This window comes from Canis lupus, chromosome 1 (genome assembly GCF_048164855.1).
Source record: "Canis lupus baileyi chromosome 1, mCanLup2.hap1, whole genome shotgun sequence".
Classification (NCBI taxonomy): Eukaryota; Metazoa; Chordata; class Mammalia; order Carnivora; family Canidae; genus Canis; species Canis lupus.
In genome coordinates, this window is record NC_132838.1 from 22,744,868 (window position 1) to 22,760,487 (window position 15,620).

General features: G+C 35.5%; 1 protein-coding gene and 1 non-coding gene across 8 annotated transcripts in view; one reads left to right on the top strand and one right to left on the bottom strand.

Annotated features, from left to right (window-relative positions):
- DCC (DCC netrin 1 receptor) overlaps positions 1-15,620 on the bottom strand; it is a 1,086,838-nt gene that overhangs the window by 191,188 nt on the left and 880,030 nt on the right. For all 7 annotated transcript variants that reach the window (XM_072822920.1, XM_072822912.1, XM_072822902.1 and 4 more), the window contains one exon: positions 3,249-3,390. In XM_072822920.1, coding sequence (XP_072679021.1) covers positions 3,249-3,390 — 142 coding nt within the window. The remainder of the gene's footprint in view (positions 1-3,248; positions 3,391-15,620) is intronic.
- LOC140608758 (U6 spliceosomal RNA) lies at positions 1,108-1,214 on the top strand. Its single transcript, XR_012010737.1, has one exon. It is a non-coding gene; the product is annotated as a U6 spliceosomal RNA (small nuclear RNA).

The following is a 15,620-nucleotide window of genomic DNA, read 5'->3' on the forward strand; positions in this document are numbered from 1 at the left end:
AGTTGCCAAAAATATAAATACTAAACAGTTCATATCAGCAATTTCCTTTGGCCTTGTGGCTACTATTCTTCATTTATTTTCTGGACTACTGAGTACAATGTTTAGCTGTTCAGTGGGCCAAGAATTAGTTTTAGTGGTAGGAATTTTCAATTTTGGTAACCAAAAATCATAATATGACATTAGCATTTTTTTGTTTTTCACTGTATAAACAATTTCAAAATACACATTTTATTGTTGTTACAAATGTAAGCAATAATCACTATCAGTATTTTGGTCACTATCAGTATTTTGGTATATATATTAATACAAATATTTTCCTCCAAATTCATATTTTTAATTTATAAATATGGACTCACTAATATTGATTTAAAGTTGTTATTCACTTAACAGTATGTTTTAAGTATTTAACATGTGATTTAGTATTTTTACATTATATTATTTTCAATAGATATACAGTATTTCATGATATGATTTTGACTAAAATTTTTAGGTAACTACCTACATTTGGATACTTGAGTTCTTTTTTTCTTATAATCTGCTATTAAAGCAATATTTCAAGGAAATGTTTATAGTTAAAAACTGTAGAAAATATGGCTGCAGAATTAGAGTAAATGCCTCCTAGAAAACTTAGATCATACATCTATGAAGATCTCTCTCTCTCTCTCTCTCTCTCTCTCTTTAATTCTCTGCCTCACATACAGGTATAACACATACCTCCATATTGCTCTCCAGAGAGATTCTAGAATCTTCTGGCCCACAGCAATATATGAGTATTCGTTATTTCTCTCATATGCTTTCCAGAACAGGGTATCATCATCCATTTATGTCTTTATTGCTTTAATCAAAAGAAAATGCTAACTCATTTTTGTTTCAATTTGCACTTCTCTACTAATGAGTTTGAACACTTTATCATGCATATTGGCTATTTATAGTTCTATAAATTGAATATCTAGTCCTTAGTTTTTCAATTGGAGCACTCATCCTTTAATTAATTATCATATAAAAAGTTTATTTTATATCTTAAATCCTTTTCATTTGAGAAGGAGGGTGATTTTTAAAAAGGTTTCAGGACTTCAAATGGCAATATCTACCAAAAAATAAGGCATGGTGCTTGCTCCAGCAGCACATATATTAAAACTCTAGTGATACAGAGAAGATTAGCACAGCCCCTGTATAAGGATGACTTTCAAATTCATAAAGTATTCCACATTTTTTATGATATAGATCAAAATTTCAAGAAAGTAGATCCTGAGAGTTTTCATCACAAGGATATTTTTTTTCCTTTTCTGTTTTATTGTATCTACATGAGATAATGGCTGCTAACTAAGATGAAAGTGACAATCATTTCACAATAAACACAAGTCAAACCATTATGTTGTATACCTTAAACTTACACAGCGATACATGACAATTATACCTCAATAAAACTGGGGTGGAAAGGCTTGGATATAATTATCCATACAGGCTCTTCTTCTAGTCTAATATTATATCTTAAGAATTATACTAAAAACTTTTCAGCAAGGTTTTTTTTCAATCTTGGTGATTTCTTTCAAAATAAACTACATGTGGTACTAAGTATCCCCTTGAGCACATATACCTCACCTCAACTTAAATTATTGTTATCTTCTCCCCATAATTTCATCCATAAAAAAGCCATAGTATCTCAGCTTTTCTTAAGCTTTTAAAATGATGTGCTAGAGTCATAACTTCCGCTGATAGGCAACAATACCTGCCTAAGAGATTTTGTTCAGACATAAAACAAATAATGTTATTTTTGACAACCTACCTTGGAAGCATTCTCACCATCATGCTAACATTTTATAGGCATAAAAGACAAAAACAAGCAAACAAACAAGCAAAAAGCAGAGGTAAAAAAACAGGTTTTGATCAAGGCTCAGAGTGTGGGCTGAACAGGTAGCTTAAAATGTATGTGTTGTGTCTGTGTGTGTGCACTATGATTTCAAATGAAGATTTAGTGAATACTTGGTATAGAGAAAGGAGTAAATAAAGAGTTACTTTCTTCTTTTCTCACTTGCAGTGATACTTTATCTATGAGCTGTAAGGTATGAGTTTCAGTTTGTATATTTCCCCGGACCCAGGTTTGCTCAACTTCACCCACCAGTTCTTATCATGAGCCACTGCTATATGCTTTGCTTCCCAAGTCCCTGGCAATAGTTCGTGCTTTTCTTAGCTATAAAGCCCTCTTGAGTATTGCTGCTACCCTAGACCAAGCCACCTCCACGTGAAGTACTTACTAATAACAAGGAGAGAATTCCAAATGCTCTGACTACTCAGGTGCTGTTTGGAGGTACAGAATAGGTAACAGCCTATTGGTAATTGGTAGACTTTGACCAATGATAGGCAAGAGACGAACTGCTCAGAGTTCTATCCAGCCATTGATTATGATACACAGCACTTCATGTACTTCATGAGGCCTCTGAGGAGACCCCAGGAAGCCATGAAAACACCACGTTTGCCCTACACTTTTGGCCAGCTGAAAGATACGCCACAATCATTGATGTTTTTTCTCCCCGGCTCACTTTCTTTGATCCCTCACTGGTGCTTTCCTGGGCTCGCAACCCCCACAGGTATTACCTTGAAAGCACACTTCAGACTCTGTTTTCTAAGAACCTGGCTGATATGAATTAAGGGTTCCAATAGTGGATTACTGGATTATTCATTTTATAAAATGAAATACATATTATCTAAATACCGCAATGAAACTGAATCCAATTGTCATAAAGAAGTTTGATTTACTCTGAGTTCCACCAATATTGCTACAAAAAGTGAATTTAATTTTATGTTTATGGAAAGTAGAATAATCAGTTTATTTCCCAAAATACCCTTTTCCACATTCTCCAACCCCTTCCTCATTGCTGGAGATTAGGGGGAGAGGGGCCAGAGTGACTTAAACTTGGAACCATTTGATTAGATGGCTTTTTAAAGTTATTAAAGTTAAAAGTTATTTGACAAGAGGAGCTGTTGTTGGATCATCAACGCTGAGAAACTAATATGAATTTCAAAAATCTGATATATTTATTAAGAGGATGATCCAGAAGCAAAATATGTACTGAAAGCATTTTAGAGAATATCAAGTTAAAAATACAGAGGCTATTCTTGTTCAGAACAATAAATGTCACCTGTCGGGAAACAAAAAAAAGAATGTTCCCTGGAAGTAAGAGTGTATTTTATTCCCAAAGCATTTAATTCATCAAAATCTTGAAATACTACACCATGTGAACACTGACCTGTGAATAAGTACCAGAGGTTGTTGGGCTCCAGAGTTTCCATCTCACCCCTGCGGGTCGTCTTTCTGTGTCGTATTTTATAGCCAGTAATAAATCCATTTTGTGTTCCTGATGGAGGAGGCAGCCAGCTTACCTTGATACTCTGCAAAATAATACATATAAATTAAAACATTGAAGAAAGTTAGGACAACAGGATGAGGTTAAAGAAATGACCCAAGCCTAAGTACAAATAAAGTGGAGAGGCAGGAAATGCTAGTGATTACCCCATAGAAGCAAATTAAAGCCATTCTTACAATCTGACAGTACTCCTCTTTGTGTAATTTTGACAAAAACACACAATTCATTTGATTGATTACATGCATTATTACCTCTCCTTTGTAAATACCACTAAAATGACAGTAAAATATTCTAAAGGATATAAAGCTATAAGGAAATAGAGAATAGGAGTCTAATGGATGAGGGATGTTAACAAATATTTAAGGGGTGCAATCTAAGAGAAGTGTGGTGGCTGAGGCAAAGGAGAAAGATGAAACTTAAATTACCCCTTAAGAGGTATTAATGAAAAACAAGGTGATTTGCATGGCAAAGGTCAGGGAGGACTAGAAATTGTTGCTTCCAAAATACCTTTAAAGACAAAACTGAAACATGGTTCTGAAATAAAAGATGGATTGAAAGTCCTACCCACATCCAGTAAAATCACTCTACTGACCCTCAGCGACCTGGAAGTAGCTTGGAATTTTTTCCTCGAGGGATATTGAAACAGAATCCACAGATTCAGATATCAGGCACAGAAGCTAGAAGAGATGAGGGCAAGGAACTAATTTTTGACTTATTAAGTCAAAGACACCAAAGTCGTCTTCATCTGCATTCAGAGTAATGACAACCAGGTGTATATTCCTCAGGAAAAATATCAGGTAATAATTCTCTAGAGAAAATTATAAGTTTGGCCCTAGAGAAGACAACAGCCAGGTTTCTGATTAATCCCCCAATAATGAGGCTCCCACTTAATAACCCCCACTCATGCACTAGAATTTGCACTTTGCAATCATTTTTTAGTACATATTTCATTTTAATGTAAACCAACAACTTAATACTACCAGACATTTTTAAAAAAGCCTTTAGTATAAAAGAGGAAAAAATACGTTAAGAACATAATGGCCCTTGAAAAAAACAGCACTGATGCTTAGAGCAAAGAAAGGATCCAAGAAGCTGTCATAACCCAGATAATCCAAGAGAAAATATTACATTCATGAAAGGAATAAAAATACAGAAAAAATGAAAGATTCTTTTAAAATGTTATGACATTTATAATTTGGTTGAACCAGTTAAATATTCAATAAATAAGTTGAAAGATAAATTAAAGAGAAATTTCCTAAAATTCAGTGGGGGTAAAAAGATGATCATAGAAAACTGGAGAGAGAAGATAAGAAAATAGAAGTTTAGTCCATAATTTCCAACATCCAACTAATAAAAGGAAATAATAATTAAAAAAAAAAACAGGAAAAATAGACGGCAGAAAATTAGCAAAGAATAGATACAAAAACCCTTCTCCACTATAAAAACCTTGAAGATTTGAGACTTCAGTCTAAAAGGGATTATGAAATGTCTGACATCATGCATGAAAAAAAAAACCAACATTAAGGCACATTACTGCGAATACTACAGCCTCATAAGGGAGAGAGGATCCAAAAGCTTCCAGAATGGAAGGAAAAAAGGTCACATAAAAAATGATCAGAAGTAAATATGGTAAGGAGTCAAATTTCTCAATGATATTCGAAGTTAGAAAACAACAGAACAGCACTTATAAAATTCTAATCTTAAAGATTTTAAACCTAGAATTCCAGGGCTATACAAACAAATTATCAAGTTTAAAGAAAATATAACACAAGTATAAAAATAAATGCTTATATAAGTACAAGTATAGGAACTTTTCAAAAATACATGGTTTCAAAGGTATCCATCTGTATTCCCTTTATCAGGAGGCTAATGAGGTTATGCTTCAGGAAAATGAGAGTACAAACAGGGAGAAAAAGATTTGAAATCCAAGAAACAGAGAATCCAAAACAGAATTAAAAATATGGAATTCTCAGGAATATAGTGAAGAAAATTCTAATGTGATGTAAGATTGGGTATAAGGAGACATAGACTCAAAAGAGTACATACTGTACTATTTAATTCTATTTATACGGAATTCAAGAATAAGAAAACTAATTTATAGTAATACAAAGCAGACCATCAGTTTCCCATAGCAGTCGTACTGGGGGATTGATTGGCTATGTGAAGAAGGAGACTTTTTAGGGTGATGGAAACATTCTGCATCTTTATTTCATGTTTTTTTTTTAAGACTTTATTTATTTATTCATGAGAGAAACAGAGACAGAGAGGCAGAGACACAGGCAGAGGGAGAAGCAGGCTCCATGCAGGGATCCTGATGCGGGACTTGATCCCAGGACTCCAGGATCACGCCCTGGGCCGGGCCGAAGGCAGGTGCTAAACCACTGAGCCACGCAGGGATCCCCTATTTCATGTTTGTTACATGAGTGGATATAATTGTCAAAATATATCATTATGGGCTTAATTGTGCCCCGGCCCCAAATTCACATGTTGAAGTTCTAATCACTGGTAGCTGAGAATTTGAGTGTATTTGGAGGTAGGGACTTTGGAGAAATTGTTAGGTTAAATGAGGTCCATTAGCATGGGACCTAATCTAACATGACTGGTGTCCTTATAAGAAAAGGAGATTTGGAGACACACACAGAAGCCCTTGTGAAGACAGTGGAAGAATAGATCCATTCGTAAGTCAAGGAGAGAGGACTCAGAAAAAACAACTCTGCTGATACCTTGATCTTGATCTTTTGGCCTCCAGAACCCTGAGAAAACAACTATCTGTGGTTTGCTTAGGTTTCCTCCTTGGTGGGGTTTGCTATGGCATCCCTAGTGAAATAATACATTCATAGAAATAAATACTGGAGATTTGTGCATTTCACTTTAATTAAGTACACCTTAGAGAAGAAAAAAGACTAGAATGAAAATGAAGATGAGGACAAGGAAGAGTAGAAGGAGAATAAAAGGAAGAAGATTGGGGAAGGAGAATATGAACGGAAGTATACAAGAGTGCCGAATCCTGACATAAAAATAAACCAGTAGGTGGTATCTAAAACTGGTGAATTAAAGCTAAGGAATTAAGGGACATTTACTTGAACACATTATTGAAAAACATGGTGGTAAATTCCAGAAAAGAAAGACCGATGAACATGCTAGTGGGGATAGGGTTTGGGGAGGGAAGAGTCCATTGGTTTTAGTTACAAATCTATTTGAAAAAAATAATGAACACAGAATACCTTGATGAATATTTAATTATTTTTAAAGGATTTTATTTATTTATGTGTTTATTTGTTTTTTTGTGTGTGTGTGAGGGGGGAAGGGCAGAGGGAGAAGGGGAAAGAGAACTCACGCCAACTCATGGGTAAGCGTGGAGCCCATTGGAGGGGCTTGATCTCATGACCCTGAGATCCTGACCTGAGTTGAAATTAAGAGTTGGACACAACCGACTGAGCCACCCAAGACCCCTAAATTAATTTTTTAAATAGACACATGAAATTGTTCTTTTGAGGTGGTAGAAATAAATGACTGTCAGAAACAGGCCAGACATAAAGTCAAGGAATGGATTTCTGAGTCCCTGGCCCACAACCCCTAGAACGCTTTGATATTGTTTCAATCATGTGAAAGTACAGCAGAGGCAGGACAGTATTCTCCAGGGAGATAGATGTAGATTACTACAAATTAGCTATTTTTTTAAAAAGATTTTATTTTTTACTCATGAGAGACACAGAGAAAGAGGCAAAGACATGGGCAGAGGGAGAAGCAGGCTCCCGGCAAGGAGCCTGATGTGGGACTGGTTCCCGGGGCCTGTGATCACGTCCTGAGCCAAAGGCAGACGCTCAACTGTTGAGCCACCCAGGCATCCCACAAATTAGCTATTGCTCTACAAATGAGTAAGTGCCTTTATAAAAGGATTTTTAAAAAGCTGTGTAAAGTCAGTTACTTGGCCAAGTATTTTTAAAATGTCAATGACATGCCAACTACAGTCAATTCTTGTGATTTGCAGGAGCCATGTTCTATAATGCTGCTGCAAACACTGAATTTGTAAATATTGTAATATTGCTCCCAGGGAAAACATGGGTTTAGGTTCTTAAGAGCTTTTGTTTACATTTTTTCAATTCATCAATACATAACCTTGTTTTATGTATCTATCTGTTTAAAGATATCTAATATTGTTGTTGATACATTCACATTGAACTCATGGCCAATAGCACTATACCTCATGCCAGAATGTTTATCTAACACATGGATTTTCTCCCTAAAGCACGTCACAGTCTCTTGCAATAAGTGATACTAAACAGCACGTCAGCATTATGCTTGGGGAGCATATAGCAATCACCAACAGAAAGCAAAACTAAATAATTAAATGCCCCAAAAAAGTGACATTTATCTGACCGCCCAAAGGACATGTGGTTACAACACAAGAAGACAGAGTGTCTCCTCATTCAACCTCAGCTGGGAATGTGTGCTTCTGGAAACTCAGATTGTTTCATGGTTGTGTGTGTGTGTAAATCGGCAAATGACTGGAAAGGTACTGTGGGTATTGATTTGCGGTTATAAATACATTTTAGCAGTAGGTGATTCTGTAAATACAAACTCTGGAAATAATAAGGATCAAGTGTAATTATTCAACAAATACATTTTAATAATTACAGAGGAACCTCGCTAGGTAGAATTAATCTCATGATTTAAGTCAGAATATATATGAAAGAGTATGGTACTACTGAGACCATTTATCTCACCCTCATTACCCTTTAAATGTGACAGGCTAAATGCCACACTCAAAAATATTTGTTAACAATATTTTGTTTCTGGGAATGGTCTAAGGACCTTATATATCCATGTGAGTTATGGTTTTTACCCTCATAATGACCCTATGAGTTAAGATCTATTGTTCCTTTTTTTGTACAAGCATGTAAATTAGGACACACATTAGTAAGTACCTTGAACCTATATGGCCACCAAGTGATAGAGGTAGGATTTGAACTGAGACTATGTGACTTTGAAGCTGGCATTCTTTACTACTTAATATTGCCTCTCATGGGAGTTCAAGAGGCTGAAAGTCTAATCCATTCAGTTATTATCCATTTAAAATATGTTAACTGAATCTCTGTTGTGTAACAGATCTTTGGGACAATAGAAGCATCCAGATAAGCCATAGTATATCCATCCTGGTTGAGGAAATAGACACAAACTGTTGACGAAAACACAAAGTGTTAAAGGCTAAAACAGAGTCTCAGAAAATACAGTGGAAATAAAATAGAGGGAGAAACTAATGCTGTTTCACATGGTCAAGAAAGACTTAAATATGAATCAAGAAAGATTAAAAAAAAAAGAAAGATTTCAAATATAAGTAGAACTTTATGGAAGGGATAGAAAAGATATGTAAGACAAAGGGAATATCAAGAGCAAGCTCAAGATTTCATGACAATGTACAGCACCTCCAAGCGAAGGTCAAGTAGTCCCTTAATGGCTAGAGCAAATGTGACATATAGGACAATGTAATGGAAAGGTAGATTGGAAAAAGGTTAAAAGTCTTTTGGGACATGCCAAGGAGACATAGTGTGCTCATTTAAGGCATGTGGCTAAAGAGACAAACTAATGAATAAAATACTAATATAATGCCCCTGGACCCCAAAGAATACATAGCCTTAAATACACATACCCTCACCACCCCTTCTCTGCATCCTCCTCCTCCCACACATATGTATGCACACGCATGGACGTGTTCTTTGTTCTCAAGTGTTTTAGAAACTAATAAGGAAAATCAGCTTTGATGAACACCTTACTCCACTAGTTATCTTACTTTTATTTTTCAGTGCTTTAAGGTAGCCATGACAGATTTTATTACAATTTTACAGAAGAGAAAATTGAGGCACAGAGTTAAATGAATGGGGATAAGTCATCTTGTACTATCCAACGTTTTTGTTATCTTATGCTAAAATAATCATAGAATTTCTACTTGGCAATTCTACTTACCTAAATTCTCTAACAAAATATTCTTGAAAGGAATGAAATCTGAATTTAAATAATTGGTTTTTAATACATCCAATCAGCCTTCCCATAAGTAGCACTTGGCAAATCAAAAAGGGTTATTTTCTAAGGACTACGAGTTTATTTTTTCAAGTCAAAAATAAATTCAAGTAGAAAACAAAATACAAATAAAAACATTAAACTTTGACCAAGAGGTAGAGCCTTATGATTTCCAGTCACTACTTTGCTGTGTCTCTGTTGAGTGACCTCTTACAAGTCTTATAAATGACCCTAATCTCAATGCACAGATTGAAACAAGGAGAATAATTATGCTTTAGTATGTCTACAAATGGTTGTAAATCACTTGATAAGCCTGGAGAACTAATTATACTAATGATTACATGAGCAATACTTAGTTTTTGACAGATAATAATTTTTCTTGATCATATTTGAGGATTTTCAATGATTATATAAATTATTCCCACATAGCCAATACCTTAATATCGATGCCTAGCAGCGATTAATTAATAGAATCAGTTATACGCTCTACACACCAGGAGGCAAAGACCCTCAATAGTTATCATTCATCTTTGGACGTAATTTCATCACTTGTATTCATTTCCGTAGATGGGCAGCAGCTAGGTTTATTAGCATCTTTTATGCTTTCCCATTGATTTCAAGCAAGCACCAGCAGATGGCAAAGGCTCTAATGGTCAAATTCTTTCCTTGTAGGTTCTCCTTCTGCAGATATGGCTAGTTGTCCCAAATTACGTTGTTTTGGGAAATTAATTGAAAGTATTCAGTAAATTTTTCATATTCAGTGGCAATAATATATATTATTTTCTGTACAGGACCAGTTCATTCAGGGCTCAGTAGTTCAGACTTCATCGCCCATTTCCTCACAAAGCCACCTAAAGCCCTCACTGTTATGGGAACATTCTTGTACCTAGTGTTCATGGGTAAGCCTGGTAATTATTTTCATTAAAAATACTTAAAACATGACCTTGAAAAATCAATTCTAATAGCTGTGACTTGACTTTTGGTTTTTTCATCACTTGAGAGGGTGAAATTAAATTCTGTTCAAGCTGTTGCCAGTGTTCTATCTTGAATCAAGGATTAATTTCACTTTATTTTTTCAGATTTGAAATAAAAGAAGAGCTGCAATATTTAGCTTCCCCAGATCCTACCATCTCCTTTATGATAATCACAAAAATGAATTAATTTCCAAATTAGCATGATGGGAATGGTTAGGTTTACTGACCGAAAAGGAAAGATCTCCTTGACCATTATTTTCTAACTTTTTGAGATAACACTGTTCTATTTAGTGAGGTATTATCCTTTCCATAGACTCCATTAATTCATTTCTTTCCTTTTCCTTTACTCTAGCATATGAGTAGTATGTAACAAAACAGAGAAAAAAAATTGATAAGTCCACCACCCCAGCAAGAAGTTGCTGTGGCTGAGGTCAAAGAGGTTGATGCCTGTTTTCCCTAAATTTTCCTCAGAAGCCACATTTCATAGCTTCTCTTTTTAATTTCACATATCCCACTGCACACTGACATTTTGCTTTACTCTCTCGAGTGGACTGCAGAGGAAGACAAGCCCCAGTCCAAACATATTCAGGGACTGTAGCGAAGAGCCTTCCTTTTTTTTTTTTTTTTTTTTTTTTTTAAGTGGTTTCATCTGGATGACATTCCCTAGAAGGGCACCATTTGAAAGAAGGTCCTTGCAGCAAATAAAAATGCCTTGGCCAGAACAGCGGGAATCTAAGGATCTTGAAATTTAATTGAAAATAAGTTTTGAACTCTTCCCCGTATTTCTCTTCTGTATTTCTGGTGACTTCTTGAACTTCATGTTGAAGAATGAAATATGCTTTCAGTACTCATGAAGCCCTATAGCTTTTTATTAAAGAGTGCCCATTGGCATTTTTAAAGAGTCCCTTTTTACTGTATCCCTCATCTGTCTCCTTATTTACATTCCTTCTGCCACTGCCCTCAGACCTTAATTATCATTGCCCAGAATATTGCCACTGCTGACTAATTGGTCCCCCTGCCTCCAGATGTCACCAGCTCACACCAATTCAGTTACCTTTCTGCTCAATCAATGGACCAACTAGGTTCTCTGAGTCAGTTTTCTCATCTGCAGTATAAGCAAGCAATCCTACCTCAAAGGATTGTAGTGTGGATTAAAGGAGAAGATGGGATGGGAACATGCTTGGAACTTCAAGGGAGGGAAGGAGGAAAAAGAGTGAGGCAAGAGGTCAAAAGATTAAGAGATGGATAGAGGGAGAATTAAGGCAAAAGTAAACAAGGGTCCGAGGGAATCAAGCAAGGAAGACCCTGTCCTACAATGATGCTTGGAATGTGGACTTACTTTTATACTGACTCAACAATTTTTCTTCTGCACATCAGGAGCATTGAGAGAGATAAGTTACCTAATAACACCCCTTAAACTCCTTTTCTTCCATGAATATTCACTGAGCAATTTAGTCTGTAGAGCTCTATTCACATTTCTTGGGGTAGTCCATAGAACTTTCTGGCATGGGTGGTAAAGAGAAGTTGGAATACAGTGGAGACTAGAGGAATGTGAAAAAGTGAAGAAATGCTATGTATATTTTAGGAGGTAGACTTGACAGGACACCATGATGGAATGTCAGGTGTAAAGAAGGAAAATTCATCAGCATTGACTCAGGTTTCTGGCGTAAGCAACTTAGTAGATGATAATGCACTTACTGGGATAAGGTTGTCTGAAAAACAATACACTTTCAGAAAAAAAAAAAAGTTGACTAGACCTTCCAATAGTATCAACAAAGGCTACCCATATTAATAATATTCTAGTTAGGGCTGGGAAGGATGTTTTCTAATTTTATCACTTAGAATAAATGATACTTTAATAATATCAAACTTACACAATAACATTTAATATTTAACCTTTGATATTTATCTAAATACTTGGTAAATATTTCATTGGTGCAAAAATGAACTAAATTGAATTTCAAACTGGAATAGAACTCAATTCACCAATTAAACAGTATTTTGAATTTTATTATGTGTATAATTGTGTGAATAATTTCCAAAAAGTGTTTTGCCTTTTTATAAACTTATATGCTTTTTGGACTGACAGAGTATTGATTTGATAAAATGTCAATAAAATATAATGAAGTTCTATATATATTTTTCTGCAGTTATATACTATTCTTGCAGATTTGACATGTTTTCACTTCACTATCATAAATATGCAATCTCTTGTGATAAGTGAAGTAAAAAACTGGGTAGCATACTAAAATTGGCATTCTTGAGTTCATGTAGGCAACTGTTATCCAAAATGACATAAATCCCTGTTAGCAAATACTTTGTGTGACACATTTCCAGAGTGAGGTCTCTTAGTACCACTCAAGTCTAAGTTAAGTATTTGTGCAACAATAAAAGTGTTTACCTACAAATTGAAATATACTCAACTTTAAATAAAATTTTACATGCTAAATCCAGGCAAGAAACATTGATGATGAAATCTAGCCTGTTGTGAGCTTGTTTAATGACTTTGAAATAATATAAATGTTTCTTCAGTAGGTTAGTTTAGTTGTAAAATAGTTTTCCTTTTATCTCTGCCCTGGTGGCCTGGATTCTCATAGACAGTGCTGGTGGGACTCCTACCTGGAGATTAAACCTACTTGATCTACTCTGGAAAAATCCTGTTCCTGGTTATGTTGTGCATTGGGACTTTTTCTCAGGTTGCTCAACTTCAAGCCATATACTGCAAATCCACTTTGGTTTGGGTCTTGGTTTTAGTAACTGGGTTTCTCTGGCAGGGATGCTGACATGTGTCTTTCTCAATGTTCTTTTCGGGTGGCAATCTTCCTGGTTCTTCCAAAGCACCCAAGACTGAGTCCTCCAGGAGCTGGTGTCTCCTTTGAGAATCTCTGAGGCTGTCAGACTTCCCTGACAATAGGTGCTTACCTCTCTGAATCTAGGCATTACCTGCTTTCATACTCTGAACTGCCCAAACCTGGTCTTCTGATTTACCACTTGAAAGTCTTTGTCAGCCCTTTCCGACTCCACCTACCAGGTACAGCTTCTGTGTCTGGATACTGTGACCAGTCTTCCTGAAGGAACATCCCTAGTCACCTTCCTTACTCCTGATTTAGGGGCACAGCCCTCCTGACACTGGGTCTGAATTCCACCCTATTCATCCCACAGAGCTGTCTTTTTCATGGAAAATGCTATGGGCACATACAAGATTTTTTAAAAAAAGTGAGAAATGGCTTCTGAAATATGCTCCATTTCCTATATGTTCCATTATTATATTTCTTGATTAAAGTAAACTGGGCTAAACTTAACTTGATGCTGGGAAACTGACCTGCCACCACTTTTCTCTGTTCCTTTCATCTAATTCTGAGAGCTCAACCTTCACAATTCCAAGGAAGAAAAAAGGGGAACCTAATCACTTATCTAACCTACTTCATTTTAGTTACATAGGGGAATTGAATCAGTAAACTAAGGTCAAATGGGTTTCCAAATCTATATTGTGATAGCATCAATCCATCACTGTCCATGGAGATGCAGGGGATCCCATGTATACTGGTAATTTGCAGCCCGATAAGTTAGTAGTTTGCATACTTTCAAAGCAATATTTAAGATGAATTTCCTGTGTAATTTAAAGATGAGGCACAAAAGTCTATCAGAAGAAAAGGGGACACTAAGTGTGGTCCACAGACTCTTTTCCAGTGGGATCCCTAATTCAACTCTGATCCCAACTTTGCATACCTTTTGTACACAATAAATACTAGTCATCTCTTTAAAAATGATCTCAAAAAAAAATTAAAAAAAAATAAAAATGATCTCCAAAAGTTTAAGTAAAGCTTAAATCCTAGGCACAGGTGGATGGAATTATCCTCGGGACTTCCTTAGTCTTATAGCTCATGCTTTAAAAATCTTGCTGGATAATCCATCTAGCATGCAGCTCTGAATTGTCATTCAGAGAAAAAGAGAATAGTATTTTGCAAATAAAAGATATTCAATAAGTATAATAAGATGGATGACAGAAAACATAATGTTCCACTCTCAGCTGTTCATTAATTTGTTAAGTGATGTTAGGAATCATTGACCTAGTTGCATCGATTGTACATCACAGGACTACTCTTTCTTTCACCTAATTGTTGAGAGAAAGAGGTTAGAAATGTAAAAACACTGCAAAATACAAAGTCCTACTCTTATTTTAATTATTATTTTTTCATTTTATAATTGATGAGTTATCAGGTCACATTGGTTTATATGATTGTGTATCAAAGACCTAAAACTACATAAATGAATGAATGATTCTTATTGAGGCAACATTATCTTCATACACACTTCATCTGACCACAACAATTAGATTACATTTCCCTGGAAAACAACTTTCTTTGCTGCTCAAAGACCATTCAGTGCAATGTGTAAAGAGGTGGTTTCTTTATGGTAGAAATGGTGCTTTCTCTGTTGATTACAGAAACCCTGTTGGAGTTGATTCTCCAGTATGCAACTATGTATGGTGTCTCTATTACTGGAAGAAAATGAAGAAAAAAAATCTACTATTTTTTTTCTTGCTAGCCAGGCTTTCTTGGCCAACTAAATAAAATTAACCAAATATGTCTAAACCAACCAAGAAAATCACCCCCCAATACAGACTATAGTCCACACTAAAGGGAATAAAAAAAAAGAAAGGTAGAATTGGTACGTATCTAGCATCTTCTTTTAAAAACTCCTAGATTTAAAATAGCATTTTTTTTCATGTGATAATTTGCTATGCATAGCCTAGTAGCCAGGCCTGTTTTATTCTAGGTCCTAGAAACTGGGAATGTAATTTCTAGGAGGTATTCACATTTTGACAAAATTCCATTACGATAAAGCAATTTGGTTGTTCCCTGGAGTTCATGATAAAGCAATCTTACGAGTAATACATTTCAGAATTTGTCAGTACCAATAGACTTTATTCTCCAGTACCCAAGTCATTCCCTGGAAGTAAGCTGGATGTTTAGGGAGGCTCATTAACTCTTTCAGATCACTAGGTCCTTTCTCAGACTATTCATTTCTACTAAATAAAACTACTAAAAGCAATGTAATAGCCTTGATGCAGGAACTAGAGATAGGAAAGCCAGAACACAAATACATCAGCAGAGTTATATGTAAAATTACACCCTTCAAAGACACAAGAAAATAGACCAATATACAATTTAAGACAGAAAATACAGTGTCTACTTATTTCTCACTTCTTTGGTTGGTTTGTTTTAGAACATGGAAACCAAGATACTATTTGAGCAGTGGG